General features: G+C 50.6%; 1 protein-coding gene across 1 annotated transcript; it reads left to right on the top strand.

The window, feature by feature from the left end:
- Positions 1-821: 821 nt before the first annotated feature.
- Positions 822-12160, top strand: CLDN1 (claudin 1). Its single transcript, XM_058031054.1, has 4 exons — positions 822-1088; positions 9020-9184; positions 9650-9734; positions 10220-12160. The coding sequence occupies exons 1-4, from the start codon at positions 866-868 to the stop codon at positions 10380-10382; spliced, it is 636 nt and encodes a 211-aa protein (XP_057887037.1). The 5' UTR covers positions 822-865; the 3' UTR covers positions 10383-12160.
- Positions 12161-16371: the final 4211 nt, after the last annotated feature.

Genomic DNA, 16371 nt, shown 5'->3' with positions numbered 1-16371 from the left:
GTGGCTGGTTATCCCACGCGTGCTGCATGTCCAGGAGCCAGGCAGCGAATCTGCCGGGGGAAAATGTCCCCTGCCTTGCCCGGTGGCACTGAGCGGGGCTGGGGAAGAGGGTCACACACAGCACAGGTGGAACTGGCACAGCCCTGTCCCCACTCCCCTGCCCGCTGTGCTGGCTCCGGGAGGGACGGAGGGAGACCCGGAGAGCCAGGTTTACAGCTCCAGCAGGTGAAGGGCAGCGGCGGGCTGCCAGTCCCAAGGAAGGAAAGGAGGGGTTCGTGCTCTCAGCAGCCCCAGCGCGAGGAGGGGCAGACCAGGGCACAAACAGGGCACCCTTTCGAGGTGCCAAAACATCCAGGGGTACCAACGCAGCCGTCCTGTGGGGGACAGAAGGGATCATTCCTCTGTGGGGAGGGTGCAGGGGGGGGTCACGGGCTCTGAGGGAGGGTCACTCCCGTGAGGGGGGGGTCACTCCCGGCCGCGTCCGGGACTGCGCGGTACGATGCGGCACGGTGCGGGGGGTCACAGGCCCCGAGGGAGGGCCACTCCCGGCCGCGCCCGGGGCGATGCGGAGGGTCACAGGCTCTGAGGGAGGGTCACTCCCCTGAGGGAGGGTCACTCCCCTGAGGGTGGGTCACTCTCCTGAGGGAGGGTCACTCTCCTGAGGGAGGGTCACTCCCGGCCGCGCCCGGGGCTGCGCGGCCCCCGCGGGGCGGGGCGGGAGCGCGGCCGGCAGGGGGCGCGCTGGGCGCGGGTTCAAGAGGCGCGCGGGGCGGCGCGCGAGCGGCAGAGCAGCAGCGCAGCGCGCGGGGCAGAGCGGCGCGCGCCCTCCGTCTGTCCGTCCCCTCAGGCCCCTCAGCCCGCAGACATGGCCAGCGGAGGGCTGCAGCTCCTGGGCTTCGTCATGGCCTTCCTCGGCTGGATCGGCATCATCATCAGCACCGCCATGCCCCAGTGGAAGATGGCATCCTACGCGGGGGACAACATCGTCACGGCCCAGGCGCTCTACGAGGGGCTGTGGATGTCGTGCGCCATGCAGAGCACGGGGCAGATCCAGTGCAAGGTGTACGACTCGCTGCTCAAGCTGGAAGGTAAGTTGGGGCTGGGAAGATGGTGAGGGTGTCGAGGTGTCCGTCCCGTCGGGGCTGTCCCCACCGCCTCAGCGCCTCTGGTTTCGGTCGGGGCGGAGGGGACCAGTCCCGCAGGGTCATTACCCGGTGTCGGTCGCGTTAAAGTTCAGGGTGAACTTTTTGGACTGGGCTTGCCAGTCCTATTGCACGTCCAATGTCCCATCTACGCCGTCGTTCCCTCGCCCCCGCCCGGGTGCCTGTCGCTGTCGGGTCTCACGGTCTCTGTCCCGTTGGATTTACTCAGCCTGTCCCTTCAGGGTTGAAGGTGCAGGGCTCGGGGTCCCCCATCTCTTTCACGACTCCTCATCCTGTCGGGGGTGGGATGCGTGTCTCTTGGGGCTCCCCGGGAGAGGAGCGGGGCGCTCCAGGGGCAGTGCTCGGGCAGGCGCGGGAGCTGCCCCGCATCCCCCTGCCCGCCCCCCCAGAAATGCCCCGGGAGGAGGAAGGGTGAGATTCTGTACGTGCGTTCGGAAAGCGCCGTGTTTGCGAACAAGTGCTTTTGGCTGTAGAGGTCCAGCCCAGGGACTGGGCTGCCCTCGTTGGGCAGCAGCGTGGCCGGAGTGGGCTCTTGAAGCACGGGTCCTGTTTGCCCTTGGCTGTTTTGGTCTTTTGTTCTCTGGGAAAGTCGCTGCTGCTCCCGCGGGGCTTTTAAGCTGAGGACTGGCAGGTGAGCTGGCCTTCTGCCCAGGTAGCACTGCCTGAAGTTTTTAGGCAGGCCAGTATACCGAGATAATCTTTGGGTCTCTTATCTTGTCCTGGGACAGTGAAGCCATGGTGTGCAGGCAGGAGCTGCAGCCTGGCCGGCCGGGGGTGGCCCGGGGGGAACCAGCCTGGCCGGCCGGGGGTGGCCCGGGGGGAACCAGCCTGGCCGGCCGGGGGTGGCACGGGGGGGTACCAGCTTGGCTGGCCGGGGGTGGCACGGGGGGTACCAGCCTGGCCGGCCGGGGGTGGCACGGGGGGTACCAGCCTGGCCGTTCGGGGGTCATTCGGATGCTCAAGCCGAGCTGGAGCCTCAGAGAGGGCTGTTTCTAGAGCGCCGGGGCAGATAACTCAGGCTGAGACCGAAAGGGGTTAAAACAAATGTACTACTTTCTCAATATCCCTTGTCTCATCGCAAGTCCTGGAACACCCTCATCCCTCCCTAATTAATAAAATAATAATTGCCACCGTGGTCACCTTCTCTTTCCCAAAAGAGTGAGCAGGCAGTTTCACGTAAACCGATGTCGGCGGGGAGTGTCCCCGAGTCCCGATTGCCACCAGCCCTTCCTTCCCGTGTGTCACGCGGTGGAGCCCGAGCCACCTTCGCGGCCAGCCCACATCTGTCCCGCTGTTCCCTGCCCCAAAGCCCCGCAGGAGGTGCGGGTCGCGCCCATCGGGAGCGCTTCGCACCCACTCGGCACTGGCAGGGTGCGGGGCAGGGCTGGGCGCGCAGTCCGGACTGCTCGCTGTGCTAATTATGTGTCAGCTCAGCTTCAATCCTCTTATCTCTCACTGGGGGTGGGGGGCGAAGATGCTAGCAGTGGCTGAGGAATCTCCATCCACCCCCTGGATGGCTTGCGAAAGGTAACCTTGCCTCGGGGGCTGTGTGCAGCCCATTGTGCTGCAAATGGAGCCCGCCTTGAACAGGCTCCCCAAAACCTGCCCCAGGCCCTCCTGACCTGGCCATTCATGGCCGAGCGCCGAAACCAGCTGCTCCCCTCACCTTTGTCCGGCCAACAATGCAGGCTCTTCTCTTCCAGGGGAGGGAGTGACAGGGACCGAGGCTGAGCTTGTGGCGACCTTTTATGTTCTCACCGAGCTCTACAGGACGGTATGCCTGAGAATTCTCAAATACCCGGGAGATCATAGGGTGTGTTATCCTCAGTGAGGGCTGGCAAAAGGGCTCCTCATTTCTGTGCGCCCTCAGCTTGCTTAGGCTGTGCCTTTCCCACTTTTAGGCAGATCATGCCTGGGGGTGTACACCTTATCTTTCGTTTTCCCTCCTGGTGTCCCTTCAAGGTCTTGCAGTCACACAGGCCTGGGTCCGGACCAGCAGTTCTGGTTTGGGTGGAGGTGCCAAAAAAAAAAAACAAACCCCCCAAACAGTTTATACCAAATCAACAGCCACACCCCAGGACAGGTGCAATTGAGAGCTCCCATACTGCATTCATCTGTGTCCCGGTGAAGGTGGCACAGCTGTGTGGGCAGAACTTCTGCCTGGCCAGCTTTCCTGCCAGGGCTTCATCTGCCCCAGGTGCTCTGAGCCACATGGCAGAGCCGCATGCACTGATGGGAGAGGCTCAGATCTGTAATTACTGTGTCCCCGTAGAAAGGACTGAACCTTCTTGCACCTGCAGTAACTCGTGTTGTGGGAATGCTGGAAGGCTTTGCCAGCAAGTTTTGGAACATCTGGTAGCTGTTGCCGTTCCTCTGGATGTGTCAGTGTTTGGCTGCAAGGCAGAGATGGGGTTGGCACAAGCTGATGAGCACCATTAGCCAAGCGAGGGGCCTGCAGCTTCCCGTGTGGGCACACTGCTGGAGTGCACCCGTGCTGGCACTCCTCCCGCAGCTGCGTTCAGCTGAGGGCTTATGTCACTGCTCCTATTCAGGCAACAGAAAGGCTGCGTTTTGCTGGCTTACGTGAAAAGCAGTGCGTGGCCACACGCAGACATAGAGGCAACAAATGCCACCCTTGCAACGAGGCTTTGTTGCACAGCCTCAGCATTGTTCTTGTGGCCCTCCAGCATGGTCCATGGAGCTTAGCCCGGCTTTGTGCTCCTCGGGGTCTCAGGGGGATGGTCCCAGACAGGAGGGAGTAGGGCTCCTGGTAGCTGTCTCTGAAAGGTTCCAGCCCCACCTAACCACATTCTTCTGTTCAGGACAGATGTTGTTCTGGATCCTGTCTAGGCTGTTTTAGCTGAAGATACTCATCGACCTGTTTGATTTTGCTGGGAGAGGTTCTGTGTTTGAGACAAGCTGAGACTCATCTATCACTTCATCACCAAACCTAGTACATCCACAATGAGCTTTTGTGCCCGAGCCCAAAAAATAAACAAGGTTTTGAATGCCCTCTGGGTCAAGCAACATGGCTGAAATGTGAAATCTTCCCTCCTACACCTTTACCTCCCTGGCTGAGCCTGTTCCAATGGGTGGGGGGAAGGAACGGTTCAAGCTTAGGTTACTGCTGCTCATTTCTGGTGGTAGGGGAGTTGGGATGGTGGCCCAGGGAGGGACAAAGCATGAGGGACATGTGTCCAATTCTCCATCTTTAGATCTTGATTAAGCAGGTAGAACATGCTGGTATCTGTGCTTTCATGTGGGTTAAGGGTTAATTTGCTACTGTGTTTCTCAATCCTTGTTCCTTCCTGATGAAAAATTGCGATTGAGTGATAAAACAGTTTCATTTGTGCCGGCTTTGAGAAGGTAGAGGGTTACTTGGAATGCCACCGAGGCTGTTCCTGTGCAGGGCCCTGGTGTCTGCAGGAGGGGATGGATGGAGTCTGTCGCAATACACTGGCTTTATTGCTCTACAGGCAGCTTCTAAGCAGTTTTCAGTAGCTGGTGTTACTGTGTGTTACTAAATCTCTTGGTGAGGGAATTTCCAGGCTTTGTGGGAAAACAGGCTGCCCAGGTCTCCTCTGCCCAGGAATCTGGAAGTGGTGGGATCATGCTTGTCTTACTACCAATCTCTATTTGTCAGTGGGGGTAGGAGAGCATCGAACCTTACTTGCTTTCAGATATGCAGAGTACAAGGCCACTGTTACCTACTGAACTTGCCTCTTGTAGGGAGTTCCTAACTGTCCCATTTTGTAAAAAACCCCAGGACCCAGAGTCCCTGTCCTGCCTGGATACCTCGGTATGGTCTTTTAGACTTGTAGGGAGGTGATTTGAAAGTGTCCAGACTGGAGTCTGCTGCTGGGTATGCAAGGTGGGCCTTTGCAGGGTCCAGTAGGGGAGTTGAAAGCCTCCAAGCCATTAGCAGCTTTGAGTACAACTCCAAAGTATGAGAGAGATGTTTGCTGGCCACTTCTGAAGCTTGCTCAGATCTTCAGTCCCCTGTCCACTGCACAAAAGTGACTTTCACATGCTGGCAGGGCAGACCTGCAGGATCTCAGCTCTCGCTCCTTCCAGGGAATCCAGCTTTCATGAAACCCCGGTGGGAAGAAGGCTTTGAAGGCTGCTGGCTTCTCTCGGAGGTGGACAGTGGAACCTGCTTCATGTACTGTAGGAGTGCTTGAAACTCCTGGGGAACTTCCTTCATAAGGATTAGAGGGAACTGCACAGCATCTGTTTCACCTGTATTTTGTCATCAGTTAGTTGGATGAAGGCCCATGGGAAGGGAAGGAAAAGTCCTTATTTTAAATTAAGGCAGTTGATGAGCATCCATATCAGAGAATAATCTGCACACAAAGCCATTACAGCAATTTTGCCTTACAAACAGGCATTACAAAAATCCCATGGCCCTTTCCCAACAGCTTTTCTGTAATATGAAGTGACATAAACAGATTGAATAAGGAAATGGGATGATAGAAAAGACCTTCAAACATCTGCAGGTGAAGTACTGAAGTATTTTTTTATAAAACTAAGCAGTTACCAGCAATTACTCCTGTCTCAGTTAATGATAGTTGTGGGAAGGAAAGCATATTACTTAGGCCTCAGATAAACTGAATAGGTTGTTTGTGTCCAAAACCACTAACAATAATTCTGAATAGTTTGTTGGTATTTTTTTAAAAGATGTGGGTGAAACAGGTGTGAGCTGCAGCTGCATGTTTGTGGACTTTAAAGTTTTTTATGCCCTGTAGAATGCACATTTGTAATTGTCATCAGGCATTTTAAGCTTCTGTTTTTCAGTTCTTGCTGCTCTGTTGCTGCAGGGTTTTCAGACCATGTCTCTCATTGCTAACCAGCAATCAAAAGGCTTGGCTTCAGAGTGAATACTGGTTTGTATTGACAAAATACTGTTGCCATCTGACAGCTCTTGTTTAGTGCCAGGCCACTTTGTCTTACCTTGTGTAGGACTGTTTTTTCCTCAAGGGCTCCCAGGGCTGCCTGGGTTTTTCTGTTCCTGTTGGTGAGACAGTTGCAGCAGCAAGGAGTGTGGGGGAAATCCTGTTTTCCCTCTAATATGGTAGAAGTTGTAAAGTTAAATTGCTGTGGATTACTTCTACTTGCTGTCAGCAGCCTGTCCTGTTTAGCAGGTTGAGACAATATTGTACTTGTATAATTTTGGATTTTTAAAGCATCTGGAAAGGCTCGTGTGAACAGCAGGACTATTATTAAAGTAGCTTTCCCAGCCCCTGGATGTGCAGCTTCCATTGACAGCGTGCCTGTTAATGTGTAGTTACTAACTGCTAGCTTGTATGATGATTAACTGTGGCCAGTGCACTGCACACATTGCAAAAGTGGTCGGAGGACAAAAGCCCTGCCTCCCAGGCTGTGCTGGGAGCACAGGGCAGGTGGAGGGTGGTTGGCTAACACAGCCATGTCACATTTCAGCTTCTTGGGACAAAGGAACAGAACATTCTGCACGGGCAGAACCTGTTCTGCTGTCCCACTGCAAGTTTCCTCCGTGTTTCTGTCCCTTTGTGAGCCATGCATGAGGAGGGGGCGAGGGCACCAGGAGTTGTCCCAGCAGCGTCTGCTGAGAGTGGGCAGCCCTGGCGAATGCTCACAATGCTGTATTTTGTTCAGCTGCTTCTGCAAAGCTGTTGTGGCATGCATCCAGTTAATACTTACACATATTGAGATTTTGGTGCATTTCATAGTTGAGTTTTTAGAGATCATAGAAACCTTTTCCAGCATTTTCCTTTGTTTGTCCCTTGGCACTGTGTGAGAAGGTGAAATGTTTTTTTTCTACCCTTATAACTATTTTTCTAGTTTTTAGAGATAGCATTGCCTATTTTGAGCTTCATGAAAGAACTCTTTCAAAACCCTCTCCTATAAAGTAATTTCTTCTGCAGCAAGACTGAGCCAAACTTCCTGTAGTCTTGATAAAACAGGTTTGGTACCTCTGCAGAACATAGGGTTTCCCATGCCTAGTAAAGCTGGTACTCAGCTGTGGGCCTCTCCAGAGCTTCTGCTGTAGGGCACAGTTTAGCCTTAACTGTATGGCAGCTGAATTGGTTGCCTGTCAGCTGAAGCCTTTCTGAACACTGGCATCGCTGTTGTAAGGTAGAAATTACTTTTGGAGTGTAATCTCTGACACTGGAGATAAATCAATTAAAAACCAGTTTGGATAGTGCAGTGGTGATTTATGCTAAAGTGACAACTGGCTTTGTTAAAGGGTTTCTGTACATGCAGCAGATGGGCTTTGATTAACACATGGGTGGTGCAGAGGTGTGTCACCTTCCCCTTTGAAGGAAGTGAGAGGTAATATTAGTCAAGCTGATTGAGGAATTTTTCCCAAGAAAGCCAACACTCATCTTATGAAAAGTGTGTTCCTTCCTGTTGCTCCGATGGCCTTTTGTTGTGTTGTTTGTAACTGGTTTCATAATGTGTTGACAGAACAATAAGGCTGTGTGCAGGGGCAGATCCAGATCTGTTTTAGAGCAGAATTAGAGCCTGGTGCTGGTATGGGTCACAGGAGTTTTCCTGCACCAGCAGCTCTGTGGGACAAAGTGTAGTAAAGAAGCTGCAGAGGGTGGCTGTGTGGCTTTGCTCTCCTCCTGGCCAGGTCTGGGCTCTGAGTTTCAGGTTGGGCCACAGAGCCCATTGTTGGGGCAGGGACTCCGATGGGCTCACCATGAGTGTGCAGGTGCTCTCTTGAAGGCTTAAATCTTGCAGTTCAAGCCTGAAATGCTTTGCAGAGCTCTACCAGGATGCAGTCAGGGTGTTTGAGGGGTGAGCTTCAGAACTGAGATTCTGTGTCAGGGGACACCTGTGCCTTGGTAACAGCATGCTCCCTGGAGCTTATTCATTTTATTAACTAGCCCTGTTTGTTCTCAGGGCTTTACAGGGCTGTGTATGAAAATTCATTCTATTCAAACAAACCTGATTTGCCAGACAATGAAGCTCAGGCTCTTATTTCACTGTTAGTCAGGTGTTTTGTCACCTGAGTGTTTTTTTAGTAATGACTTGATTTACATTACTACTTTTCTTTGGTATCAAGAAAATCTAAGTTCAGTAGCTCACATTCATAGGATTAATGTGTCCTCATGCCTTCAGATGGCTCCATATGAAAACCAAATCCCGAGGTACATCGAGTCTGTCTGCTGAGAACTCACTATGAGAGGCATCACTCCATGTTCCAACTCTTCAAAAGCACAAGAAGCTCTTAAAGCATTTAATTGTCTGAGTCAGTTAAGCTAAATATTTTATGTAGAAAAGAAAACAAGGTATTTTTCAATTGTCCGGGAAAGTCCTATTTCTTTTGCCATTGTATTTTTGTACCCTCTGAGACTCAAACTGAGAATGTAGCACAAAAACATCTGAATCAGCACCGAGTTACTTGTATAAAAGACAGGTTTTGGAAGTGTTGAGCAGTAAATGGGCCTCTCTGTCTGCTGTAGCACTATTCATATGTATGTCACTATTCATATTAAAACATGTGCTTAAGTACTTTGTCAAGGTAGAGCCTAAATCTGAATACTTCTTTTGATAAACAGATATGTCCTTCCAATTGGGATTCAAATGATCAAGGAACAAAAGATGTCTGGGGGCAATTCCCAGGTCATTTCCTGCAAAAGGCCGTTGCATGCCCTTGTTTGCCATGCATTTTAGAAGAGGCAGAGAGCCCTCTGATCCTGATGCATGGCAGCCTTGAGACTAAAAGCTGAGAAGGAATGTCTTGCTTGGCTGTATCCTGTGTATTAGGGAGCAGGAATATTTAGATAGAAGATTGAGCCCAGTAATTTGAATTTTGATTTGTATCTTGACTTTACTTTGTGGGTAACTCAAATCCTGTTGTCTTCCAGGCAGTCTGCAGGCCACAAGGGCTTTGATGGTGGCTTCAATACTCCTGGGGCTCGTTGGAATGTTTGTTGCTGTGACAGGCATGAAATGCATGAAGTGCATGGAAGATGACCAGGTGAAGAAGATGAGGATGGCTGTCTTTGGTGGGGTGATCTTCATCATTTCAGGTTGGTAACACACAGATGTGTGGAGTTGAGTGTGCTGTTTCCTAGGTGGCACATATCCTATGCAGAATGTGGGAGGGCTTGATGTGTTGCTCCAAGAGCATTTTGGTCTGGGAACTCCTTAGAGGACTTTGGCTCAGGCTACCTGAGGCACCTTGGCACAGCATTACAATCTCCATATGGACTTCATGCTTTCCATATCTGTTGGCAGAGCTGAGTTTGACTCTGCTTCAGTGAGAAAAGGCTGTCCAGCAGAGCAGTCCTGCCTTTGCTGCATGTAACTGCAGGAAGCCTCAAGTCTGCTCTTAACTTCTGTCCCAACCAGCACTAAATGGAACAGCTCAGAACTTCCAGGGTAGCAGCAGCTCAGCTTTACTCCAGATTCTGATTCTACTGCATTCTTACTTTTGCAGTGATATTTTTGCTGATTGTTTTCCCTTAAACCATGACGTTATGTTCTCTTTGCAGGTCTGGCAGCACTGGTGGCCACCTCGTGGTATGGCAACAGGGTGGCTCGGGCCTTCTATGATCCTTTCACCCCTGTCAACACCAGGTACTGACCCATTTGGTGTAACACACTATGCTTTAGCATGACAAGTAGTCACAGGGCTTAGGTTTGGGTAGCAGTCACTCAAAACAAAGAAAGGAATTTTCTGAAGTAGCTGGGCTGGCTTCAGGCTGTGCAGAAAGAGCTGTGACTGGATCTCATTATCCATGTGGCTCTTAGGTCTTGGCTTTAAGGTAACATCACTGCCAGAGATCTCACAGCTGGGACTTCTGTAATTTTTGCCCCACTATGTGCTGAAGGGCTGGTTTGCACAGAGCTTGGCCTGCAGCTGTTGGGGGTGACCCAAAATACTGGAGAAACCCAGCTCTGAGCTTTGAGGGTCAACAAAGCCTGACTGCTCCAAGCTGCTGCCTTGTAGGAAGCCACATCCATCCCAGTTTCTGCTTCCTCCTGCTATGTGTGAATGTGTAACTGCAAGTAATACCTCTGGATTACAGTGATTCTCACTTTCTCCCTTCTTTCTTCTCCAGATTTGAGTTTGGGTCAGCTCTCTTTATTGGCTGGGCAGCTTCATCTCTGGCCATACTGGGGGGATCCTTCCTCTGCTGCTCCTGTCCACGGAGAGAAACTTCATATCCCCCCACCCGAGGCTACCCAAAAAATGCCTCCTCCACAGGGAAGGATTATGTATAAGGAAACAAAGAAGAGGAGCCACCAGCACTGGTAGTGAAAGCATTTTGGAGAGGACACTACAATGCCACTGTCCTGAGCAGAGTCCAGGCTCTAGGTTCTGCCTTCCTCTTCTCCCAAAAATGTGTATATTTTTGTAATCCTCTTTGCTACTGGACGTAACTTCTCCTTTCTCTCCCAGCCCGTGGAGGAAGGCTAGCCTAGATTCATAGGTATTGCCACTGGAAAGATGAAACCTCCAAGCTTGGGTTAAGTTTAGCATTTGGGAGTAAAAGGGAAAATGATACTGTTTTTATAGACGGATGTTGGTGCTTTTTTTAGTTGGTTGTTTTTATTTTTTTTTAACTAGATGGTAACAATTCAGTCCCATATCCCATTAAGTTAGAGCCCAGTGTGGTGTGTGTAGAAATTAAAGGAACTTATATTATATACAGAATGATGAAACCAATAGCTTAAGGGGAAACATAATTTTGGGGAAAAGGCTTTACATGTAAGAATGTTTGGAGATGTAAAATGCTCTTGTACTGTCTTATTGGCATCATCTTCAGCACCCTCCTTTCCATGCAGACAAAGGGTCAGAAACAAATTGCTGTGGCTTAAGTGGAAATCCACATTGTCCATGCACATGCTGTTGGCTAATGGAAGATGCAGTGTAAGGTAGAGACCACAGAAGTTACCAGACTCCCAAAGCATCTGCAGGTTTCCCTGGTGCCAGGGAAGAGCTCAAGGAAAAGGGTTGCCTTCTGTTTTCACTGTGTGTCTATGGTGAGGCTGTGGCTGTTCCTTAGACACCGAGTGCTGCCAGTGGTTGTTTCTCCATGTTCCCACCCTGGCAGCTGAGCTTCAGCTTTGTCCCTGTGTCTGTTACAGGTCACCTTTTACACTCTCCTCTTTCCTCAAGGCTTTCTCACTTGGGCTTAGTTTCCCAATCTCTGTTTGCCTGATGCAGCTAGCTGTGTAAAACCAAACTGAATGCACTGCCACTCCCTGATGTTTCCCCAAGGATACCTCACACACTGCCATTCCATCCTGTCTATTTCTTGTAAACACTTCCAGTGATGATATGAAGGCAAATTCCAAGAAAACTGACCCAAAGGTTATGGCATTTGCTTGTAATCCAAGTTCACCAAAGAGGAAGAAACAAACATTTTAAAGATATAGCCATCCTTGCATATTAAATCATGTCTAAAAAAATAATAATGCTGTTCATCAAAGGTTCCCACCCCTTCCCTTGAAACACCCACTCAGTCACTTGGTGTTGGCTGACACTGGGAGTTAAGTCTTGTGATTCTTAGAGGGATGGTGCCACTTCTCCAAAGCTCCAGAAGGAAACTGGTACTTCTGACCAGGCTTTATAATTGTGTGGATGTTCAGAGGTATCAGATCTCTTGATTTCTTTCCATAGACAGGGAGAGCCTCTGGCTGAGCTGTGTACCACGTTGGTGGTCTGTACAAACCTTGTACCTTTGTACCTGATTCCTGCAGCATAAAGTTACTAAAAGAAACCAACCAGAGCATTTGCTTCAGGCTCGAGTTGCTGTTGGCCTGTACTTGGAGCTGGGCCATGTGGCTTCCCCTTCTCCATGGGGAATTGCCTGTGCACAGCAGCTGCCTCGGGACACCTCTTGTCTTGGGAGGTGGCAGCTCAGGTCACATTAAAGAGCTGCTGAAGTCTGTGCTTTTGTATTTGCATTAACCCTGAGCCAGGGAGCAGATGCTTGTACTGGGAACTTGTACAAAGTGTTTAAACAATTTCAATAAATGGACTTTTTTAAGGAAAATCAGACTATTACTTCATTTCTTGTTTTTGAGCAGAACTTGGAACAGTGCACATGGAAGTGAAAAGTGGGACTTGGGCTTTTGGGAGCCTGCCTGCCAGGATGGAGCTTGTTTAGCTGTGTGTATCTACAGCAGACTTAGGTGGGGACAGATCTTCTGCAGTGAGTCAGGCAGTTGTGGCCTCTGGCAGAAACTCACCCAGTAATTGCTCCGATTGCAGCCCAGAAACCAGAAGGTCTGCTCTGCTCCTCGGCAAGGCAGGCTGCACCCTGGGTGGAGCAGGAAGGGGCAGGGGCAAGGCAGACTGGCCCTGGCAGGGGAGTGGGAGCTGCAGGAATGGGGAAGGGATGGGACACAGAGCCAAGGTGTTCCCAGGAGAGGTGCTCTGCCTTCAGAGCAGGGAGAGTTCTGCTGATCCATGTATGACTCCTTCATCTCACTCTAAGGCCCTTCAGGGAGTGTACTGTGTGTGCTTCTATTGTGACAGCACAACCTTTCTTGCAGGCCAAGTAGAGAATGGTTCCTGTTGGGCATGGGGTCTTACAACCTGCTCTGATACCTCCCCAAGCTCTAGCCCCCCGCTTCTACCTGCCCTGGAAACCTTTTTCTGTTCATCAGGGTTTTGAGTTCATCCCTTTCATATTTTTAAGTACTTGTGATGAGGGGCAAACTGTATTTAAAAAATTTTCTTAAGCTCGGTCAAGGAGCTGCCTCCTCTAGTCCCTCACTCTCCAAGGGCTGTTTGCTTTTGTGATTACAAACAATAGGAACAAAGCTAATTAGGCCTTGTAAAGCTGGCAGAGCAAAACAGCCAGGCATGTGGCTGGCTGAGTGAGCTTGCAGTGCCTGGAGCAGGCTGGTTGCCTGGCATAGTTTGGGCTCTATGGTCATTCTTATTCCAACCTGTCAATTAGTCAAGGATTTCCATTGAGATTAATTTTTTCCCATGTTTTCATGTTCTCTCCCTCTCCAAGGACTCTTGCAGCTTCTACTCTGAGGTTTCCTGGGCAGAAGAAAAGAGGAAAGCATTTCCAGCTCTAAAATGGTCACTTAAGACTTCTCAGCAGCACTGCAGGAGATGCAGCTGTGTGTGTGAGGCTGGCACAGAGGCAGGAGCCAGAGGCTACCTTGTTTATTTGTTTGCTATATTTTAACTGGACAAAATTCAAAGCCAAACTTTCCTTTCCTCTCCTTTTCTGCCATGATCATGCAATTCTACTTGGCCATGTTTCCTACAAGCCTTTGGCCATCTCTGCTGTAGTTTGCATAGGAAAGGAGTTGCATGGGTTGAAAGTTGGGGGAGTTTCTCAGTGGATTTCAGTCTTTGCACATGACTGACATTCCTGCTGCTAAAGCCATCTTGCAATGAAATGATGGCATTTGTGTCTGCAGACAATAGGAACTTTGACTGCTTTTTGGCACCTTCTTCCATATCATATTTATTATTCACATGGTGCCAGAGCTCTGAACACTATGCAGAGAACTTCACTGTCAGTGGGAATTACATGCTCATTTATATTGCTTAGATATTTTGAAGGAGTAAGAGACCTCAAGATGTTTTTGGAATAGCATCAGCCTGTTGGATTTCTTGGCTTCTCCAACTGAATAATTTTAAGAAATCATCCATGCCCAATGCCTTTTTCAGATTCAGTTTCTGATTTGCACATGAGCTTCTTGTAATAAATTTGGCTTTGTTTTCTGTATTGCTCTGAACACATAGCTAAAGAGTATTAAAGCACTGAAAACTGACAATTAAGATCACAGAAATAGCAAAGCAACCTAGTGACAGCTGTTGACAGCTGTTTGTGAAACACTTATACAAGCTCAGAATCTTTTTAATGTAAGGCAGAAGCAGAAATTATGGCATTACTGAGGGAAAGAAGTTAATGAAGGACTTCTTCTCGAGAGAAAAGCCCAGAAATGTCACTAACCTTCTGAAGCTGCTCAAAAGCAGCAGATTTGCAATCTAGATGAGTAACCAGACTGACAGAGCTTGAGCCTTTGTCCTGAGCATAGAGACATATGGAGTAACTTTGGGGCAGCCAGTGAAGTGACAGTGATGTGAAATTGTCTCAGTCTTTTCACAAAGGACAGCTAAAAGTTGCCAATGGTAGCAGCATCTTCCAGGGTCTTACACCTAAGTGTACCTGGAAAGTTACTTTGTGCTCAGCTCTTTGCACAGTGCCAGTGCTGCAGTCAAATCCCAGAACAGCCTGGCTTGGAAGGGACCTTTCCTCGTCACCTTGTCCATGCCCCTGCAATGGGTGGGGATATTTCAATATATCCTGCAGTGTCACCTCACCAGTGGCCAAAGCCTGGCAGCTAGTGTGTATCCCATCAGGATTAGTCGCCCACAATGTTGTTTGCCCATCACCTTAGCAGCCACCAGCTGGCAGAGGAGATGGCTGGTGTCACACGGAGCAGAGCAGCCACAGGCTGACATCAACCACGTGTCTCAGCCAGGGCTTTGCATCCAACTGGGCTGAGCTTTCCAATCTGCCCTTTGGGTTGCAACACTAACACTATTGCAAGGGTGTCCTCCCCGTCCCCCTTCATTACACTCTTCATTCCTCCACTCCCACTGCTTCTTCAATTTGCCTTGTAGCTGTTTCCCTGCTTCTAGAAGTCCAGCCTGTGACAAGGAGCTTGTTCTTCTATAGCATATTGCTTTTGACCCTTTCTGCAGCTCCTGAAGTCCTGTGCTCAGGCATCTGCATCACTGAGCAGAAAGGGAAAAACACTCCTTTGTTGAGCCTCATGTGCTTGATTGGAAAACATTCCAACTCCTACAGCTTTTCCAGAAAAGCCCTGCCTGGATTCCTAGCATACTGCATTGGGGACTTGGAGTTCCTAGGGTCTACATTTCCTGCAGGGACCTGCTGTGGATACCAGGAGCCCCTTCAGCTATGGAGCCTGTGGCTGCTCCTGCTGTGCTGCCACAGGGGCCACAAGGAGCCTTCAGCTGGTGGGTCCTGCCTGGGCTGGGGGCCGAGCCCTGGGCAACACCTGGATAACACATCTGCTGGGCTTGCCTTGAGGCACAGAAGCCACCCTCCACTCCAATCTGGTTCATCAGCCAGGCCCAGGAGCAGGTTTTATGTCAGAAACACGAATTTTGATGTTTCCCATATTGTTTGCTTGCTCTAGAATGGCTTTGCTTCCATTGTGTCCTGATTCACTGTAGTTGCACAGGTTGTCCCTCCTGCTAGGAGAAGGATTGTTTGGAAAAGTGTTTTCATCACCAGGCAGGTCCATCTGACCATCCCAGGCTGTTGCTGGCTGGTACAGCCAGGCTGGGTGGCACATTCTGGGACATTGCACAAGTCTGCATTCTTACCATGGTGTTTTTGTACTTCACCTACCCCATCATAAAATTCCACACCTGCCTTTTGTCCAGGAAGGTGAAGGATGTGACTGACATAAAAAACTGCATTTTCACATCAGGGCAGAGGATCCCCAGGACTGAGGGGTACAAAGACAGCCTTTGCCAATGTCCTATAGCTTGCAGGTGGGTTTTAATGGAAAAAAAAAAAAAGGGAGAAAGTGAGGAAAGAACAACATGAACTAGCTAGTGCCAAGCTTTCTTCCTTCCTAAGCTCCTAGAAAAGTCCCAGCTATGTGAAAGCTGCTCAGTGCTGCACCAGTGCTCTCGCCTGCCACGGATTCACCTCCCACTGCAGCCAAGGGCTTTGACTTTTAGTTTCAAGCCACCCAGCAAGGTGGGAGGTGTGGGATGCTGCTGCTCCCAGCCCAGCACTCCTGGCTGCCCTTGGAGCCAGCTGCCCCAGCAGGACAGCAGCCGGGGAGATTGAAAACAAGCTCGGCCAAGGGAAAAAAAGCAAGAAATAGCATTCTTATTACAAGGTAAACAGCATTAACTGCGTCTTGGGGGAGTAGGAACATCACGGCGGTGATCGGCTTTTCTGCCCACAGCCGGGGAGGGGCGGTGGAACGCGCTCCACCCTCCCTTGTGCAACACTCCCCAGGCAGCAGCTGTAAATAATCATTTACCTGTGTCTGCTGCTCTTTGGCGGCTTTTGTCGCTCAGTGCAGCTCCCTGTGGAGGGCTGGCTGCCCTGAGGTGTGCATGGCACAGCCCGAGCCCGGGGCTGGCCGGGCTGTGTCCCACCAGCCCGAGCTGGGAGCCCCGGGCCAGCCCTACGAGCAAGGCTGCCAGCTGCGCTAAGGGGGATGGGAGAGTGTGGGCTGCTTT

Source organism: Melospiza georgiana, chromosome 10 (assembly GCF_028018845.1).
Source record: "Melospiza georgiana isolate bMelGeo1 chromosome 10, bMelGeo1.pri, whole genome shotgun sequence".
NCBI classification, from domain to species: Eukaryota; Metazoa; Chordata; class Aves; order Passeriformes; family Passerellidae; genus Melospiza; species Melospiza georgiana.
Note: the sequence above shows the minus strand (reverse complement) of the source record. Positions and strands in the feature narration are given on the sequence as shown.